Source organism: Balaenoptera acutorostrata, chromosome 18, assembly GCF_949987535.1.
Source record: "Balaenoptera acutorostrata chromosome 18, mBalAcu1.1, whole genome shotgun sequence".
Classification (NCBI taxonomy): domain Eukaryota; kingdom Metazoa; phylum Chordata; class Mammalia; order Artiodactyla; family Balaenopteridae; genus Balaenoptera; species Balaenoptera acutorostrata.
The window spans coordinates 73,995,527-74,013,288 of record NC_080081.1 but is presented as its reverse complement, the minus strand read 5'-3'; the positions used below and the strand labels follow the sequence as shown (position 1 = coordinate 74,013,288).

General features: G+C 39.0%; 1 protein-coding gene across 5 annotated transcripts in view; it reads right to left on the bottom strand.

Moving 5' to 3' along the window:
• The window catches only part of KATNAL1 (katanin catalytic subunit A1 like 1), an 84,519-nt gene extending 69,128 nt beyond the window's left edge, over nucleotides 1-15,391 (bottom strand). The window contains exon 1 of one of the 5 annotated variants that reach the window (XM_007164170.3): nucleotides 15,151-15,391. In XM_007164170.3, coding sequence (XP_007164232.1) covers nucleotides 15,151-15,211 — 61 coding nt within the window. In that variant the 5' untranslated portion in view covers nucleotides 15,212-15,391. Of the gene's footprint in view, nucleotides 1-59; nucleotides 122-14,064; nucleotides 14,176-14,630; nucleotides 14,776-14,803; nucleotides 14,904-15,150 lie in introns of those variants that run through there. The other 4 variants (XM_007164173.2, XM_007164174.2, XM_057533202.1 and 1 more) reach the window with 4 other exon arrangements.
• Nucleotides 15,392-17,762: the final 2,371 nt, after the last annotated feature.

The window sequence follows — 17,762 nt, the reverse complement described above, 5'->3', positions numbered from 1 at the left end:
TATACATTTAATTGTTCCATACAATTTAAATCTAAGCAAAAACCTGTGAATTAAACTACCTGAGCTCGTTTTGCTCCTCATCTTGTAATCTTCTATGACCTTGTCATTTGTAGCTTTTTGTCTGTGCAAATAACTATCGTTAATCTTTCCCCTTCTATAAGATGCTAGGAAAAAATATCATCTGAACCTCTGGTTTCCACCAAAGCCCTCCAGCCCAGTAATTCTGGCTTTTCTTCCAGGCTTCTCTAAAGTCTCCCAAGATCATCCAAGGCTTCTAAGCAAAGTTGCTTTCCACCGAAAACTACAAAGATTAGGAAGTCCAGAGATACAGGAGAATGACATCTTGGGAAAGAGTCCAAATTGACCTACTCTTATTTCCTGGAACAGTAAACCAATGAATACACTTGGTAGAGAAAAATCAAAATATTTCTCCATGCCTTCCTGAGGGAATTAAATTTTGACGTGGGTAGCTTGGCTCTTCCTCTCTACTTCTTATCTATTCTTAAGGGGCTCAAAAACTCTTCCTCAAAATTAACCGCCTCTAGTTCTAGTCATTTCAGCTGACTCCAGTACCTTTTTGAGAATAAAACTGTTTCCTTTATGTATTTTGGCATATTATTTGCCCCTTCTCCAGGCATAGGTTCCTTGAAGGCAGCATCTATGTTACTTGAGAATCACACTGCAGCAAATAGTACACTACTTTTACACACTAAGAAATTTCAACATTCAGTAGATCTACCCACAGAAAATAGGACAACCACGGAAAGCCTCCTCTTCAAATTAGAACAATTCTTCAAATTAGTCATTGTGAGACAAAAGCATTAATTCTGCTAATATGTACAGGCACACAAATATGCAGACTGAAAATATCTCGATGTAAAGCAGGGGTCAGCAAACTTTTTCTGGAAAGGGCCAGAGAGTAAGTATTTTTAGCTTTGAGGGGCAATGGGCAAAATCGAGGATATTATGTAAGTACTTATATAATGAGACAAAAATGTCCACAATTTTTATTGACAAAATTCAAAATATTATAGTAGTAATAGTTGAGTACAACTTTTTGCAAAACAGGTCTACTAATAAGAATGGAACTCTTCTGTAGGGGGATATTTCCTGTAGTTCGGATTCAAAGTTACTGTTCCCTATCATCAAAATCAATTGCAAATGTTCATATGTTAATGCTGCTCTTTAATAAGACTTATGCATTTCATGTTTAAAAGTATCTTTTTACCCAGATAGGTACTGTCACATAATGATATCAAATCACAAGCATATGATTTCATCCAGCATAGTCACTGTTTGGAAAGCATTTAAAGATTTTATTCTTCTCTTGATATGTCTTTTAGCATGTCATGACATTGCATGTTAATCACTTCCAATTGAAGGGTAAGTGGAAGTATCTCAATTACACAGTTAAATGGATTTCATAATATGGAAATTTCCTTTGCACTTGCATCAAAGTAGTTTGAGCTCAAAAAAATATACTGAAAATCTGGGTGGGAATGGAGATCTCACTTCTTTGCTTTAACTTTTGACAGCAAGGAAAGCTATATAAAATAGCTTGGTATTACTTGTGATTCAAACATTAGTTGGCATTGAAATAACTTTTAGTTTTGCATATAAGCACTGTTTGGTCCTGTTATTTTCAGTTGATTCATAAAGAAACATTATCAAGTCTGCAGCCAAACTGATTTCCAAAGCCATTCAGTGTTCAGTAATAGTGGGTGAGAGCAGTTCCTCTCATTCAGAAAAATTTCAAATCAGCCCTTAGCTCAAACGATTACAATAGAACTTTACCACTACAAGCCACCAAACTGCTGTGTGGTAGGGGCAAGTCTATTTCTGACAAAAATTCATGGAACTGACAATGGCTAAGTCCTCAAGAGCAACACTCGAGTCTTAAGACACTAATGGTTCCTTACTACATGAGAGATTCAAATATTCTCTGCAAAACACCTGCTGATAAAAAAAAAACAGTGAAGGGCTTCCCTGGTGGCACAGTGGTTAAGAATCCACCTGCCAATGCAGGGGACACGGGTTCGAGCCCTGGTCCGGGAAGATCCCACATGGCACAGACCAACTAAGCCTGTGCGCCACAACTACTGAGCCTGCGCTCTAGAGCCCGCGAGCCACAACTACTGAGCCAGCGTGCGGCAACTACTGAAGCCCTTGCACCTACAGCCCGTGCTCCGCAACAAGAGAAGCCACCACAATGAGAAGCCCGTGCGCCGCAACGAAGAGTAGCCCCTGCTCGCCGCAACTAGAGAAAGCCCGTGCGCAGCAACGAAGACCCAACACAGCCAAAAATAAATAAAATAAAAAATAAATAAATTTTTAAAAAACAGTGAAGAGCCAACAACTTTAACCATGCTACATTTTCACAGCTTTGTAAATTTGTTCACCTAAGCCTTTTTCTGTTCTACACATATTTTCGGCCACCCCGAGTTTCAACACATCTTAACAGATTCTACTTCAGGTTGTACAGAATTCGTGTTTTCTCAACTTCTTTTAAGTATTCCTGTCTGTAGCTATTCCACAAACACTATTCATTAAATGTAATTTTTCAGTAACTTCAAACTCAGCATTGACTTCTCAAACAAACACTTAAGCTGTTTTGGTAACATCTGTCAATTCATCAAGAGCCAAGGAAAACCACTCAGAATCATTTGCCTTTTTTTTTTTAATTGATTATTGATGTCCTCAACTCTTCTAGCAACTGTTCTCACCAGAAGGCTAATAGTCACAAGCAAGTTTATTTTCTCCAGACACATTTCTTTGGCTGCTACAATCAAACAAGATTTACTTAAATTACCATCGGTAAATGACTTCCTTGTTTGGCCAACAAATGAGACACTCAGAAACTTACTCTGGGTGCAGCCTGATTTTCGTTTTTTAATTTTGTGAAGAAATTCTGCTTAAAAAGATATTCCTTTTTAAGTTCTCTAAGTTTTCTAACCACTGCTTTCCTATGAATTGGGAATACCATGACGAGTGATTAGTCTGGTAATGTCAGTGTAAATTGTATGTCTGTAGCACAGCTATAGTGTCATTGCATAATAATCACAATGCTTTGTCATTTAGTTCAATATTCTACACTCCACTGTGCTTTAAAAGCATAAATATGTCAAGTCCATTTTTCTCATCTTTTCTTGTTTTGACATGATGGGAATCTGCTGACAATAAATGAAGTAAAATGTCACAGTACAGTGATATGCAGGGCACATGAAACACTGTGATTATAGTGCACACCAAGCAGCAATGCAAAGCAATGAGAACATCACAAAGTCTCTACTCCAACTACTGAACTCTGCACAAAAGTAGCCATAAACAATATGTAAACAAATGAGTGTGGTTGTGTTCCAATAAAACTTTATTTACAGACACTGGTATCTGAATTTCATTTATTTTCACGTCACAGAACACTATTCTTCTTTTGACTTCTTTAACCATTAAAAAAAAATGAAAATAACATTCTTAGTTCATGGGCCATACAAAAATAAGGAGCAGACTGAATTTGGCCCCCAGACTATAGTTTGCCAACTCCTGCTTTCAGCTTGTCTTAAGAATCTAGGAAAATAAACACATACTAACCCAAAAGAAGTATAAGGAAGAACATAATAAGGTTAAGAGCAAAAATCAATAAAATAGAACAGAAAAAAAAAAAAAAGAAATTTCTATGTAGCCAAAAGCTGGTTCTTTGGAAAGATCATTAAAAATGATTAAACCTCTAGTATTACTGACCAAGAAAGGGACAGAGAAAACACAAATTACCAAAATCAGAAATGATGAAGAGGTTATCACTACAAACTTTAGAGCTATTAAAAGGCAAAAGAGGGCTTAATGAAATGGACAAATTCTATGAAAGTCACAACATACCAAAGCTATTTCTCAAGAAGAAACAGAGTAATTAATCTGAATAGTCCTCTGTCAATCAATGAAATTCAATTTGTAATTTAAAATCTTTCCACCAAAAAACAAAACAAACAAAAAAAAACCCAAAACACTCCAAATCCAAAACGTTTCACAAGTGAATTCTCTCAAGTACTCAGGGAAAAAATAGACCAATTCCAAACAAACTCTCTCAGAAAAAGGAAGAGGTGGAAAAACCTCCAACTCATATTTTAAGGCCAGCTTTACCCTGATACCAAAACCAGACATTATAAGAAAAGAAATTTACCTACCAGTATCCCTCAGGAACACGGATACAAAAATATTTAAATTTTAGCTAATCAAATTCAGTATATAAAAAGGATAACACATTATGACCAAGTGGGGTTTATACCAAAAATTCAAGGTGGTTTCTATTAAAAAACCAATCAATATAATTTTAAGAGACTAGAAATGAAACATATGATCATCTGAGTAGATGCAGAAAAAGTACTGGACAAAATTCAACACCATTAATGGTAAGAGCTCTCAGCAAACTGACAATAGAATTTCCTCAACCTAGTAAAGAGGATCTATGAAATACCTGCAGCTAACGTCACATTTACTGTGAAAAAACTGAATGCTCTCTCCCAAGATCAAGAAAGAACAAGGCCAGTGTATTTCCTCTCACCCCTTCTATTCAATGTTAGAACTAGAGGTTCTAACCAGTGCAACTAGCCAAGAAAAAAATAAAAGGGATAAAGATTAGAAAAGAAGAAGTAAAACTGCTTTTATTCACATACAGCATAATTGTTAATGGAGAAAATCCTAGGGAATCTATAATAACTACTAGAACTACTAAGTTAGTTTTGTAAAGCTTCAGGATACAAGGTCAATATTCAAAAATCAATTGTATTTCTACATATTAACAATAAACAATTGAAAACTAAAATCAAAACAATGAAATCATTCAAAAATATTAAATATGTAAGGGATAAATTTAACAACACATATGCAAGATCTGGACACTGAGAAAGTAAAGATGACCTAAGTTAATGGAAATACATACGTGTGTGTATGTGCACATGCATTTATGAATTGAAACTCTCAATAATGGTAAGATGTCCATTCCGTGGAAAGTGAGCCACAGACTCAATGAAATCCCAATCAAAATCCCAGCAGCCTTTCTTGTAAAAATCTACAAGCTGATTCTAAAACTTAGATGGAAATACAAAGGACATAAAATAGTCAAAACAATTTCAAAAAATAGTAAAGCAGGACAACTTATATTGATTCCAAGATTTATTATAAAATTACAGGAATCAAGACTGTGGGACTGGCATAAAGATAGACACACAGACCAATGGAACAAATTACAGAGTCCAGAAAGATCCATACATATATGGCAAATTAATTTTTGACAAAGTTGACAAGGCAAGTCAATGAAAAAAAAGTTTTTTCCAAAAAAGGGTGCTGAAACAACTAGATATCCATATGGGGGGGAAAAAACTGAATCTCAACTCTTATCTCACATCATAAAAATGAACTCAAAATGAATGACTGACCTAAACGTAAGAGTTAAAACTACAAAACTTCCAGAAGACAACCCAACAACCTAAGATTGTTGAGGTTTTTAGCACTGGTCCCCCAAACCCCAGTTCCCACAGGGCAGCACATAATGGGCCAAGTGATATCAGCATATGCAGGAGACTGCATTACAGGAGAAGAATCCTAAGTTTAGGGAACCCAAATCTATTACATTGAACACCATGCATGCCTACCCCTTGTTCCAAATGAAGATAATATCTTTCTTTCAAGGCTGTAAGGAAGCCTAAACTTTGCTCAGGAGGAAGACACTCCATCTACCCTCCAAGGCTGTTCAACTTGGTATCTCAATTCATCTTGGGGAGTCCCTTTGTCTCTTCTATTTTGAATCATTTTTTTGTCTATCACGTGCCTTTCTTTCTGGTTTTACTCCCTTACCTTTACGGAACACATTTTCCATAGATGGGGGGTAAAGTTTCTGAGATCGTGCATGTCTGAAAACTCCTTTATTCTACCCTCATACTTCAGTAATAGTTTGGCTGGCTATTGAATCCTCACTTGCAAATAATTTTCCTTCAAAAATAGAGCATTGCTCTATTACCTTCTAAGTTTCACGATTAAGTTGAGGAAACGGAAGTCATTCAAATTCCTGATTCCTTATATATCATCTGTCTTTTCCCCCTTCTGAAAATTTGTAGGATTTTTTTGGACAAAGTTTTCTAAAACTGTTGATGATATACTTTGATATGGGTCTATCTGGGATTCTTTCAATCTAGAAATTAATATCCTTCAATTTTAGGAAAATTGCTGAATTAGTTCATTGATGATTTCTTTCCATTTTTTATCTCTTTCTAAAACACCATTTATTTAGCTATTAGACTTTCTAGGTTGGTCCTCTAATATTCTAATTTTATCTTTTCTCTCCTATTTTCCATCTCTTTGTCCTTTTGCTCTACTTTTTCGAGATTTTCTCAACTTTATATTCTAACCCCTCTCTAGAGTATTTTCCTCCTTTTGCATTTTATTATTGAAGTATATAACATAGAGGTCCACAAGTCTGCAGTGAATTTTAACATTGGTTACACCCAGGTAACACCCACATCAAGATACGGAACATTTCCATACCCCATAGGATCCAGGTCTCCTCACAGTTAGTACTTCTCCTCTAGGGCAATTACTATTCTGACTTCTGTTACCATTGAGTTGTGCCTGTTTTTTTAAAAATAAGCTTTATAGAGGTATAATTTTTATGCAATGAAATTCACTAATTTTAAGAGTACAATCTGATTTCTTTTGAAAAATGTATACAACTGCATACATTCTTCTGTTCACTAATCACTAAAGATTTGTCTTTTCTGGAATGCGACATAAATAGAATGATACAGTATATATTCTGGTGTCTGACTTCTTTCATTTAGAATAATACTTTTGGGATTCAACCACGCTGTTCATGTATCAGTAACTTAACGCTTTTATTGCTGAGCAGTATCTCATTATATGGATGTATCGAATCTGTTTATTCATTCACCAGTTCTCCATACGGCACTTCACAGAAATAAACACGAAAGTACAGGACACATCCTTGACCAAGGCTTCACAGTATTCCCACTGAGGTTACATCCAAAATTTCAAGGTACAAGAAATACAATCCATCATGAGGGTGAGTCAAAGGCTACAACATATAGCTGAATCCGTGCTACTATCAAAAGCACTTGATAATCTAATAGTTACTATAAAATAAGTACATCTAAAAACATAGGGTCATTTAAAAATGAATAGGCACATGTGAAAAAGAATCAAAAAGAACTTCTAGCATTAAAAAATATAGTCACTGAAATGAAAAACTCAATGGACTGAGAAAATAGCAGATTAGGCACAGATGAAAGGGGAATCAAGAAACCAGAACACAGAGCTATAGAAACTGCCCAGAATGCAGCATATAGAGATAGAATAAGTAAGCAAAGATAGGAAATGCAGAGAGCAGAAAGACACGATCCATCATATGTCTATTATGAATTTTAGAAGGAAAAAAGGAGAGAGCAATATCCAATATATAATGGCTAAAAAATTTCCAAAATCTATAGAAGACAGTAACTCTCTGTTTCAAAATAAATAAAAATAAATCCACATCTAGAGACAGTGTAGTAAAACTGAAGAAACTAAAAGCAATAGAGAGAAATGATATATTATCAACAAAGGAAAAATAATATATTGACAGCTAACTTTTCAAAAAGAACGCTGGAAGCCTGGAGGCAGCAGAACAGTACCTTGCATGTGCTGGGGGTGGGAGCTGCCAACCTAGAATCGCATACCAAGCTAAACTCTTCAAGCGTGAAGGCAATAGAAAAATTTCAGACAGAAAAACCTGGGTAGGGATCCAGGCACCACAAATTTTCTGTTGTGACCTCAGGCAAATCATGTAATTTCTCACTTCTACATCTATAAAAGAGGGAGAATAATATTTCTCACCATAAGGTTATTGTAAAAATTCAGTGTGATAATACATTAGCATCATTCCTAGCGTATGATGACACTGAATCAACGTAAACTATTTTACTCCACACTCAACATTAAAACAGAGGTTTGGAGCAGCTAATTTTTCCCCAAAAATAACAGTAAATCAACAGATCCAGTTTTCATTATAAATTCCTAGAAGCTATACCACAACTTTAATTACTTTTAACCATAATCTTGAAGTATAAGAGGGTTTTTTAAAATCTCCTTTAGTTTAAATTAGAAGAGTTTCTAGGACTTTTAAATGGTCAGGTTACATGTAAAGGAGGCATGAAATATTTTGGCAATGTCGCACACTTGACAATACTTCTCTTACTGAGGTATAATTTTATCATGTATTCAAAAATGAATCAGCATCTTCTTGCAACATTTACTACTGAACTGATCCAGTCATGCTGCCCTACACAGAACGATCCAAGTATATCTTCAAGGAGAGTTCTATTCTCAGAATGAAAAGAAGAGCTCAGTTCAAGTTCATGCTCAGACCAAGAAGAAAAAAACATTGCTTCACTTGGTTCTAGATAATTATGACTTGTCTCCTTCATGACTCAGATCTAAACATAACAAATAAACCCCTGGTTCCAAGCTCTCCCTCCAGCTGCACCTCCAACCACACCCTTCCCCCCACCATCCTGCACAAAACACACACACACACGCGCACGCACACACGCACACACACAGCTTTCTCCCCCAACATACCTGGATTTTTATCTTATACCAAGACTAAGACATACATTTGGGAAAACTAATAACTAGTTTATTTTCAAAACCCAAAATTGCTTAGGATGTCACTAATAATTCCTTTTTAAATTAAAACATGATATTTATAATTCTTTTGTCTCCACAGTAATGGTTTTTAAACAGGAAAGAAAACATTGTTTTCAAACTAATTTTTAATGTGAGTGATATCTATCCAATTCAGTTATAATACATGTGAGGCTTAAGAAAAAAGTCTGCGTTAAACTATTTTTATTCTTACACTTCTGTATTTCTCTCACATTGCTCCTTTTCCTACCACAAGCTGTAAATTCCTGAAAGTAGATATTTATTCTAGAAACACTGAAGCAGCCTCAACTATAGCAATGTGAACAAAATAACACTAGTTAGAATAGTGGTAGCAAAACAACAAATTGAGTTTAATTTTCAGCATTTTGTACCACACTGAATTCAACCAATGTCCAGGCTCCACGTATTTTTTTAATGTTTATCCAAATCACCAAATTCCAGTCTATTTCATGCAATGACTGCTATAAATACAAGCAATCAAACAAACATATAACCACAACTTCTCAAATTACTGCCTCTTGAAGTGTGTTTTAATAGCAATAAATTAACCTACTATGTGAATACTAGTCACCAAAATAGTTAACTTTGAAAGTCATGATACCTCCCATCTCTTTATGTGGGGTTATATTCTCAAGGACTGTAGCTTGCCATGAATAATGGAGCATATGACTTAATCATATACCCAGAGATAAGACGAAAATATCTGTAGCAATGAAGCTTTTTCATTTGTTTCCTCACCTGAGCTCACTTCACAAATACTTGAGAAACAGAAAATAACTGTCTGTGCAACACGAGAGAATCTAGATAGAGAATTCGAACAGCTTAAATGTTTCTCAGAAGTAACCATTACAATAATTTCTGCCCATGTACTAAATTCCACTGGCATTGTTAAAACATTAAAAAAGAAAAAAAAAAAAAACATTAAAAAAGATAGAAAATGTTTATCATCCGCCACTGTCTCAAAATGGCAGCTTAAATTATAAATTTTATCTTAAGTGCATAAATACCCTTTAAGCATGAAAATAATAGTAAGAACATTTACTGAATGCTTACTCCACATCAAGCAGTGTGATAAAAATGGCTTTCTAGACATCTACTGGAGATTAAACAATGCACCTTGGAAAATTACTGCATTTTTTTTTTAACTATTCTCAATCTACACCTTAAATTTATCTAGCAAATGCCTGTATATGCCAGATTTTTACTAGGTATTCTAAGGCATAGTTTCACTAGGTCTACCATTTGTATTACGATTATCGAGGAGAGAAAATGTTTAAAATAATGCTGAGTACATTAAAATAGATACATATTTTCATTTACAAATAGATGCTCAAATATTATTGAAATCATAATATGGATCAGTCCAAAAACGAGATGAGTCAGAGAATCAAAGAATTTTGGAGCTGTTGGGATCTCAAAACTTGTACTGGAACCCCCTGTTTCTTTGAAGACGAAACTAAGGCAAAGACATTGTTACTATTAACAGTCTATATAAAATAACATTTTATAGCACTTAAGGAAGCTTCATTTAAAAGAATAATTGATGAATCTTTTTATATAGATCAAATTATCATTTTGTAATGTAACTACTACTTGATCTACCTGCTTAATATGGTCAAGTAAAGTCACAGAACACGGCCTTTTGTCAAAGAGAACTGACGATCTTGCCATGTTGTTGGTAAGGAAGGGGGAGAAGGGGAAGAGAAAGGCCTTCGGTTATGGAGCACTTCAGGTTCACCTCCGTTAAACTGTCTGATTTTCCCAAAAATCTTATAGCTAGTATTAACATCTTTTTTGAGTGGGGCGCAGGTTGGGAAACATGCGCACGATCACATGGAAAATAAGCTGTAGTTCCAGAAGTGGACAACAGATCTATCTGACCCCTCCCACTGCACCACACTCAGGAAATGATCCTTGGAGAAATGTTCTCTGTAAAAGAATATCACTGTACATGTTGAGAAAATAAAGTATTGATCCAAAAGCTCTGTCAGGGCCTTTCTAGTTTTAGTGTGATATTTATACAAATAGACAGCAATTATCAGTTTAAATGAATAAATCTAAAGTTACTGAGGAATGGTCCAATCGTAAGTTCTTGGCCTGAATTCTCTTCTCTTCAGGAACACATTAGCATATTGGTTTCCTCAATATTTTAAGCTTTCCCTTAGTAAACCAAACGAATTTTAAGGAAAAAAAAAATTACACCGCCTGCTGTTTTGCTGTCATCTAATCAATGAAACAATTCTTACTTGTCCTAGCTCAGGTCCCCTTCCATAGTGGCTATTTCAAATCTCCACTATTCTCCTTTCCTAACCCCAATCTCATCTCTCATCAATTGACCTTTACTTCTATCCACCTCTTAGGGGCCATAAGCTTTGAACTCTCACCTTTTACCACCCAACCTATAAATACCTGTATCTATTCGCATCTCTTCCTTTTTCAGAGCGTCTCCCCTCCTATCAACGCTAGCATGCTGCCTAGTAACACAGCTAGCACTTAGCTGCTGCTTAGGAAACGTACCAAATTCATTCTAGCCTAATTCTTCCACCCTGTTCGCCCCATCCTTCCCTACTTTCTCAGGGACCTCGATCAGCTCTCTCCTCGCTCCTCGTCGCCTACATCGTCACACATTTCCTCTTTATTGGCTCTTTCCTTAATAGCTTGTCATCAATCTTTTTTAAAAAAAAACAACCTACAAACCTCTTTTAGTTTGCCTCAACTCTTTTTCTTCACAGTCAAGCTTCTTTAAAAAGAAGTGTGACTGGAAATTTTATGTTAAGGAAGTACTGTTGAATTTTTTAAGTAGGTAATATTACAGTTCTATTTTTTTTTTAAAGAATCCTTAACTTTCAAAGATACATATTGAAATAATTACAGATAAAAAGATACGATATCTGAGTCTAGCTTAAAAATAATACATGGGACTTCCCTGGTGGTACAGTGGTTAAGAATCTGCCTACCAATGCAGGGGACACCCTTCCATCCCTGGTCCGGGAAGATCCCACATGCCGCGGAGCAACTAAGCCCGTGCGCCACAACTACTGAGCCTGCGCTCTAGAGCCCGCGAGCCACAACTACTGAAGCCCGCGCGCCTAGAGACCGTGCTCCGCAACAAGAGAAGCCACCACAATGAGAAGCCCGCGCACCACAACGAAGAGTAGCCCCCGCTCGCCGCAACTAGAGAAAGCCCACACGCAGCAACGAACACCCAACGCAGTCAAAAATAAAAATTAATTAATTAAAAGAGAAATAAATAAAATAATCCAACTGCGGGCAGAGATTATAGATGAAACAAAATTGGTCATGTGTTCATTCTCCAAGCTAGGTGATGGCTACATGGGGCTCATTATTCTGTTTTCTTTTGTATATGTATTAATACGGAAACTTTTTTCAAGTAGCCTATGCCCAGATTCCTCTTCTTCATTTTTGCAAAGTTTGGAAATGATATGCAGTCACTAAATCCACCGGACACATTTCAATCTTTGCCTTACTCGCCCTCTCCGAGGCACCTGGACCACTCCCTCCCTGCTTCCTACTTTCCTCTCCTTCGTCATTTGTTGTGAAGCTCTCTGTGGTTCTTCTCCTTGCTCTCTGCCTCCTGACCTCTCAGCCTCAACTGTGGGCTCCCGCTTCCTTTCAAATACACCCCCCTCTCCCCAGAAACTCAACCCCCCTGTAAATGCTGCTGTTTCCCAAGAGTTCCATAGCCAAACCTCTTCTTTTTTCATAGCTACACATTCCTCCTATGTGAGCTGGTCCATTCTCTCCTATAACTACTTAACTACACGTAAACCTCTACCTCTGAGCTCTGTCCTGAACTCCGGATACAAATGCCTCCTTACCTGAATATCCTACAGGAACCTGGAACAAATACGCAAAAGTAAACTGATTTATCTTTATCTTTTGCCCCGATAAAAACCTGTTCCTCCTCATCTCAATCAGTGGTTTCACTATCCCATCAGTCACCCTAGCCAGAAAACTAAGAATCATTTGTCTTAGGATTCCAAATCTTTCTAGCCCCCAACATCCAAACTCTTATTAAGTCATATCAATTTTACCTCTTAAATACTCCTGCAATCCATCTCTTTCCATAACTCCGACTGCTTACTTTAGGCTCTTTTCATTTCCTTACTGGACATTTTTTTTTTTTCCCCCCTAAAACTGGTTTTCCTATCACCACTCTCCTGGATCCATTCTCCACACTGGAGCCGGAGGTCTTTCTAAAATACAAACCCAATAAAATGGCACTACTCCATCAGAAATTCTTCAACAGTCACCCCATGTTGAGGAAAAATTCTAAACGCTTTGTCATGGTACCAAGTACTTCGAGATCTGGTCTCTCCCACTACATTGCAAGTATTCTGGGATTTAGTCATCAGAATGACCTAGGGTTCCGCAAACACAAAGCACTCCAATTTTTCCTTTGCTTTTGTTATGCCATTTGCCTAGAAGGACTTTCCTCAGCCTCTCTCCAGTAAAAGCTTAAGCAACTTTCCTAACACAAGTCAAATGTCACATCATTCTGGAGGCTTCTCCTAATCTCCCTAGACAGAGTCAGGCTCTTTCTTCCAAAGGGTGTGGAAAACGGCATCAGTGGCTGAGATCCTGACTGAGATGAGTTAGACCCACTTGGGATGAAATCCCAGGTTCACACCTTATCATCTATGACTTTGGGCAAGGTCTCTAAGGCTGCTTCCTCATCTCTAGATAACAGCAGCGACTTCACAGGATTGCTGTGAGGATTAAATAAGGGGCTGCATGCAAAATACGCCAAAGAGTACCTCCCACAGAGTAAGTATTCAATACATGTCACTGTGATATTACCACGTATTCCCACTCGAGGCTCACAGCAACTTGCACCTCTCTCCCACACTACAGTGATGACACGGATGTGTGCCCACGCAGGACACAGACTATATTCTATCATCTCTTAATTCCCACCACCTGGCATATATTGCCTGGCACATAACAGGTCGTTAACAAATCTTGAATGAATGAATAAACAAATCTTGAATGAATAAATAAGATATTTCAAATCCTTATACTGTATACCATAAGGTCTTGATTTTTTTCTAGCGGTCTTACTAAACCTACTTTTTATCTCCTCCTATGAAACTGCTACTTTAAGTATAGTTTACAGAGCCCAACTTCATTTAATGGCAATAAAAGGAATTTTATAGTGGCCTTATGTTGTTTTCTTGTTTTAAAACATACACACACAAAATAAGTCCACGATACATCAATAATTTTCCAACATACCACTGTAAAATGCCAAATTTCTAAGATGGTATTCTACCTGTCGAAAAATGTTAAAGGGTAGACAAGGCAGGTTTTCTAAATCTGTGTCAGCTTCCTTACCGCCAGGGCCTGAGCAAACTTCAGGTGCTAAGATGTATTCCAGAGCATTAAAAAAAAGAAAGAAAGAAAGAACATGGCGCTTTTCATTCTGAAAAATGGTCCTGAAAAATTCTGAAAAATGTTATAAGAAAGAAAATAATTATTACTACCCACTGCTAAAAAAAATGAAATAAAAAGACAAGTCTGTATTTCAAAAACATTAGTGATTTAAAGTTGAACTAAGCTTTCAAATAGAATCAAAATGTGTGTCGGCAGTGTTCAGGCTAGTAGGCGGGGGTGGATCTTGACCCTCAATAAATAAAATACAAAATGCAAAACGGTAAAAATATCAGATACTACCATATAACAGCATGGTATCTTTTCTCAACTTCTACACTTAACCTTTAAACATTAATGCCCTTTGAGTAATTATTAATCAATGGGTTTAATTAATGCAAACACCTCCTAACTACTTCAGAACAAATCTGATCAAATACCTAGAAATAAAGGAAGGAATCAGGGAAAAGGAGAAACGCCTGTTAAAATATAGTTTTTCGGGTCTCCCATCAAACGTGTGCGATACATACGGTTCTGCACCGAGAGGCAGCAACCTGGGGGGGAGAGGCGCCGAAGGCCCGAGGCCCTGCAGCCTGGGCGGCCGCTCCTCCCAGAGACTACGCGGGGCGGTGGCCGGGCCGGGGTGGGGCCAGTGCTGCAACCGGGGCGGGCCAAATGGCGGGGCGGAAAGCCCAAGTCTCACCTCCACTTCCCCTTCCCAGCGCTCAGAACCCAATTCCGCGACCACCCCAGAGCCCCCCTCAACACAAAGAGAAAGATTGTCTCTCCCCGCTCGGCTCAGTTTATCGGTCTTTCCCAGCTGTCGGGGACGCCGGGCTTTGTAGTTCTCCCGTCCAGGCCGCCCCGCCAAGGCCGCGAGCCCAAGGAGCCGCTGAACTACAATCCCCATCATGCCATGCGCGCCCGCGGCTCTACCGTCCCGCACGGCACGCACTGCCTCCCCCGCGGCGGGAGTAGGGGTGGGGCTGTCAAGCCGGATACACTACCACCGGCTCTGTAGCTGGCGCCCGTCTCCTTCGGATTCATTACCTAGGTGCCGCAGGTCGACCGACCGTTTTGCTGCGGTCCAGGTGGGGTTGGGGTGGGGCATAGGCCGCCGCCGCCGCGGAGTCCGTTAGTTCACGACGTGCGTGTAGAGGCGGCGGCGGCGGCGGCGTACGGTTGCCATGGCAGCCGTGGGCCTGTAGGGCGTGGAGCTCGAAGTCAGCTCTGGGGAGGAGCCTGGGAACCCACCCAGATGCCGGGGCAGGGAGGCACTAGGGTGCGCCTAGGAGCGGAGGGAGACGGTGGCATTGAGGGTGACGGGTGACGAATTGAACTCCAGTGATGCCGATGAGCCCTGCGCGGCAGCGTCCAATCCCCGTGGCAGGACGCGTGTCCGTTCTCTCGGCGAGCGCGGCGAGCCTGCTCTATTCTGAGAGGATGCCTGTGGCGTCAGAGGAAGGAGCGGCGCCAGGCTCCTTAAAGGTCGCTGGTCCAGCCCTTCCCTCTCCGCCTATCCCGGCATCCCCGCGGGGCCTGCCTCGAGGCATGTTTGGAAACTAAGCCACCTCTTTTGGGTTTTTTCACCAGTAAAACCGAATTTGCAACCTCTCACACCTCCTTTCTGCCGTTTTCTGTGTAGGATAGAAACGCATCATCTAGTAAAGTGTAATGCATGCGGCCTTTAGGATTATTCGGGAGGCTTGAGAATTTGTAAATGGCATTGATTTCACTTGAACATTGATCTATAGTATTTCTTAAATAATCGTATGTGGGCTGGCCATGACCCGTCTCAGAGATGCTGTGAGTCTATAACCCACTTCTTCGCTCACGTCCTGCCGCTACACTGGGTGGCTGGCTGATAACCAGGGGCAACTTAATTGGTCTGATGCTCAACGTTTTAATCTGCAAAATGGAGATAAGAGCCATTTCACAGCACTGATGCTGATGAAGCATTCTAAAACAAAGCGTGGCATTCAACAGTAACTTTAAAATATTAGTCCTTTGATCCATCGTGATAAGAGCCAGAAGGGTAGGCTCCTGGAGGTGAGGGTGTGGTTTGACTGAAGAGGGAATTTTTCTGTAGTGATAGAAAAGATCTATATCTTGCTTAGATTTGGGTTCCAAGGATATATGCGTTTGTCAAAACTCATGAAATGCTACACTTGAGATTTGTACATTTCACTGTAGGTAAATTTACCTCAAAAAAAGAATATTAAAATAGCAGCTATTATTGGGCTTCCCTGGTGGCGCAGTGGTTGAGGGTCTGCCTGCTAGTGCAGGGGACACGGGTTCGAGCCCTGGTCTGGGAGGATCCCACATGCCGCGGAGCGGCTGGGCCCGTGAGCCACAATTGCTGAGCCTGCGCGTCTGGAGCCTGTGCCCCGCGACGGGAGGGGCCGCGATAGAGAAAGGCCCGCGCACCGCGATGAAGAGCGGTCCCCGCACCGCGATGAAGAGTGGCCCCCGCTTGCCGCAACTGGAGAAAGCCCTCGCACGAACCGAAGACCCAACACAGCCAAAAATAAATAAATAAATAAATAAATAAATAAGAAAATCCTTTAAAAAAAAAAAAAAAAAAAAAAAAAAAAAACATGAAACAGTGTTTACAAATTACATAAGAAATGAGAATGGCAAATTTAAAAAAAAAAAAAAAAAAAAAAAAAAAAAAAAAAAAATAGCAGCTATTATTATTAGAGCTGTAGACTCTAATTGAGACCACAGACATATTCTAGGTCCAATTTCCAGAATATGCAGGTGAGGAAAATGAGGCCTACAGATTTAAGTAAATGGAGGAGAAAGGAGGCATTACTGACCCTGTCATTTTCTAGTAATAAAAGCCTCTCGAGAATTTATGATTGAAAATAGCAAGCTGCTGTGTGTCATCAGTTTTCAGTCGGGGTCACCTTGTCCATAGAGATTTTGTGGAAGGCCAGTGTTCTCTCCAAGACTGCATATTCCTTGGGGGCTTACAATTTCAGGGTCACTTCTGGCTCTGAGCTCTTGTTTTCTCTAAACAGTTAGACTGACTCACATCTCACCTCCTGCAACGCTTTTTTCTCCTGCTGACACAATGTGGAAAGCAGACTCTTTGGTTGTTCATATAGCAGACTTTTCTGAAGGTTTGGAGCAACCAAAGGGTTCTGAATGAAAGATGCAAATAACCTAAAATTATAATTCCCTGCTCTTAAAAGTCCTTCAGTATCCCAGCGGCCTTGGTATCCACCGACCCCCATCCTCTTTAAGTATGAACCGCAGCTTCCCACTCTCCATCATCTCTGTGGTCCCATCCCTCCCCTCCTCTTTTCTCTCCTTATATAGCACTTTTACTTATCTCTGTCTCCGAATCTATACTTAGGGTCACCTTCCATTCCTAAATTGTTTATCAAAGTATTTTCCTACACACAAAAAAGTGCCTTGCCAAGAGAAACTGTAATGCCAGCTATTAAAATAATTGTCTTCACCCCAGAATATTTCTGCATATTCTATTTGATTCAGCCCACAGTATAGTTACTCAATAAGTAAGCAGCTTTTGCACATGACGTGTTTAGGCTACCTACAGAGTGGATTCAATTATGAAAACTATTTAGTATAAGTGAGGAAGCAGTTGATAGTAGCTAGAATCTGATGTCCAAGAGAAAGAAAAGAAACCAAAAGTC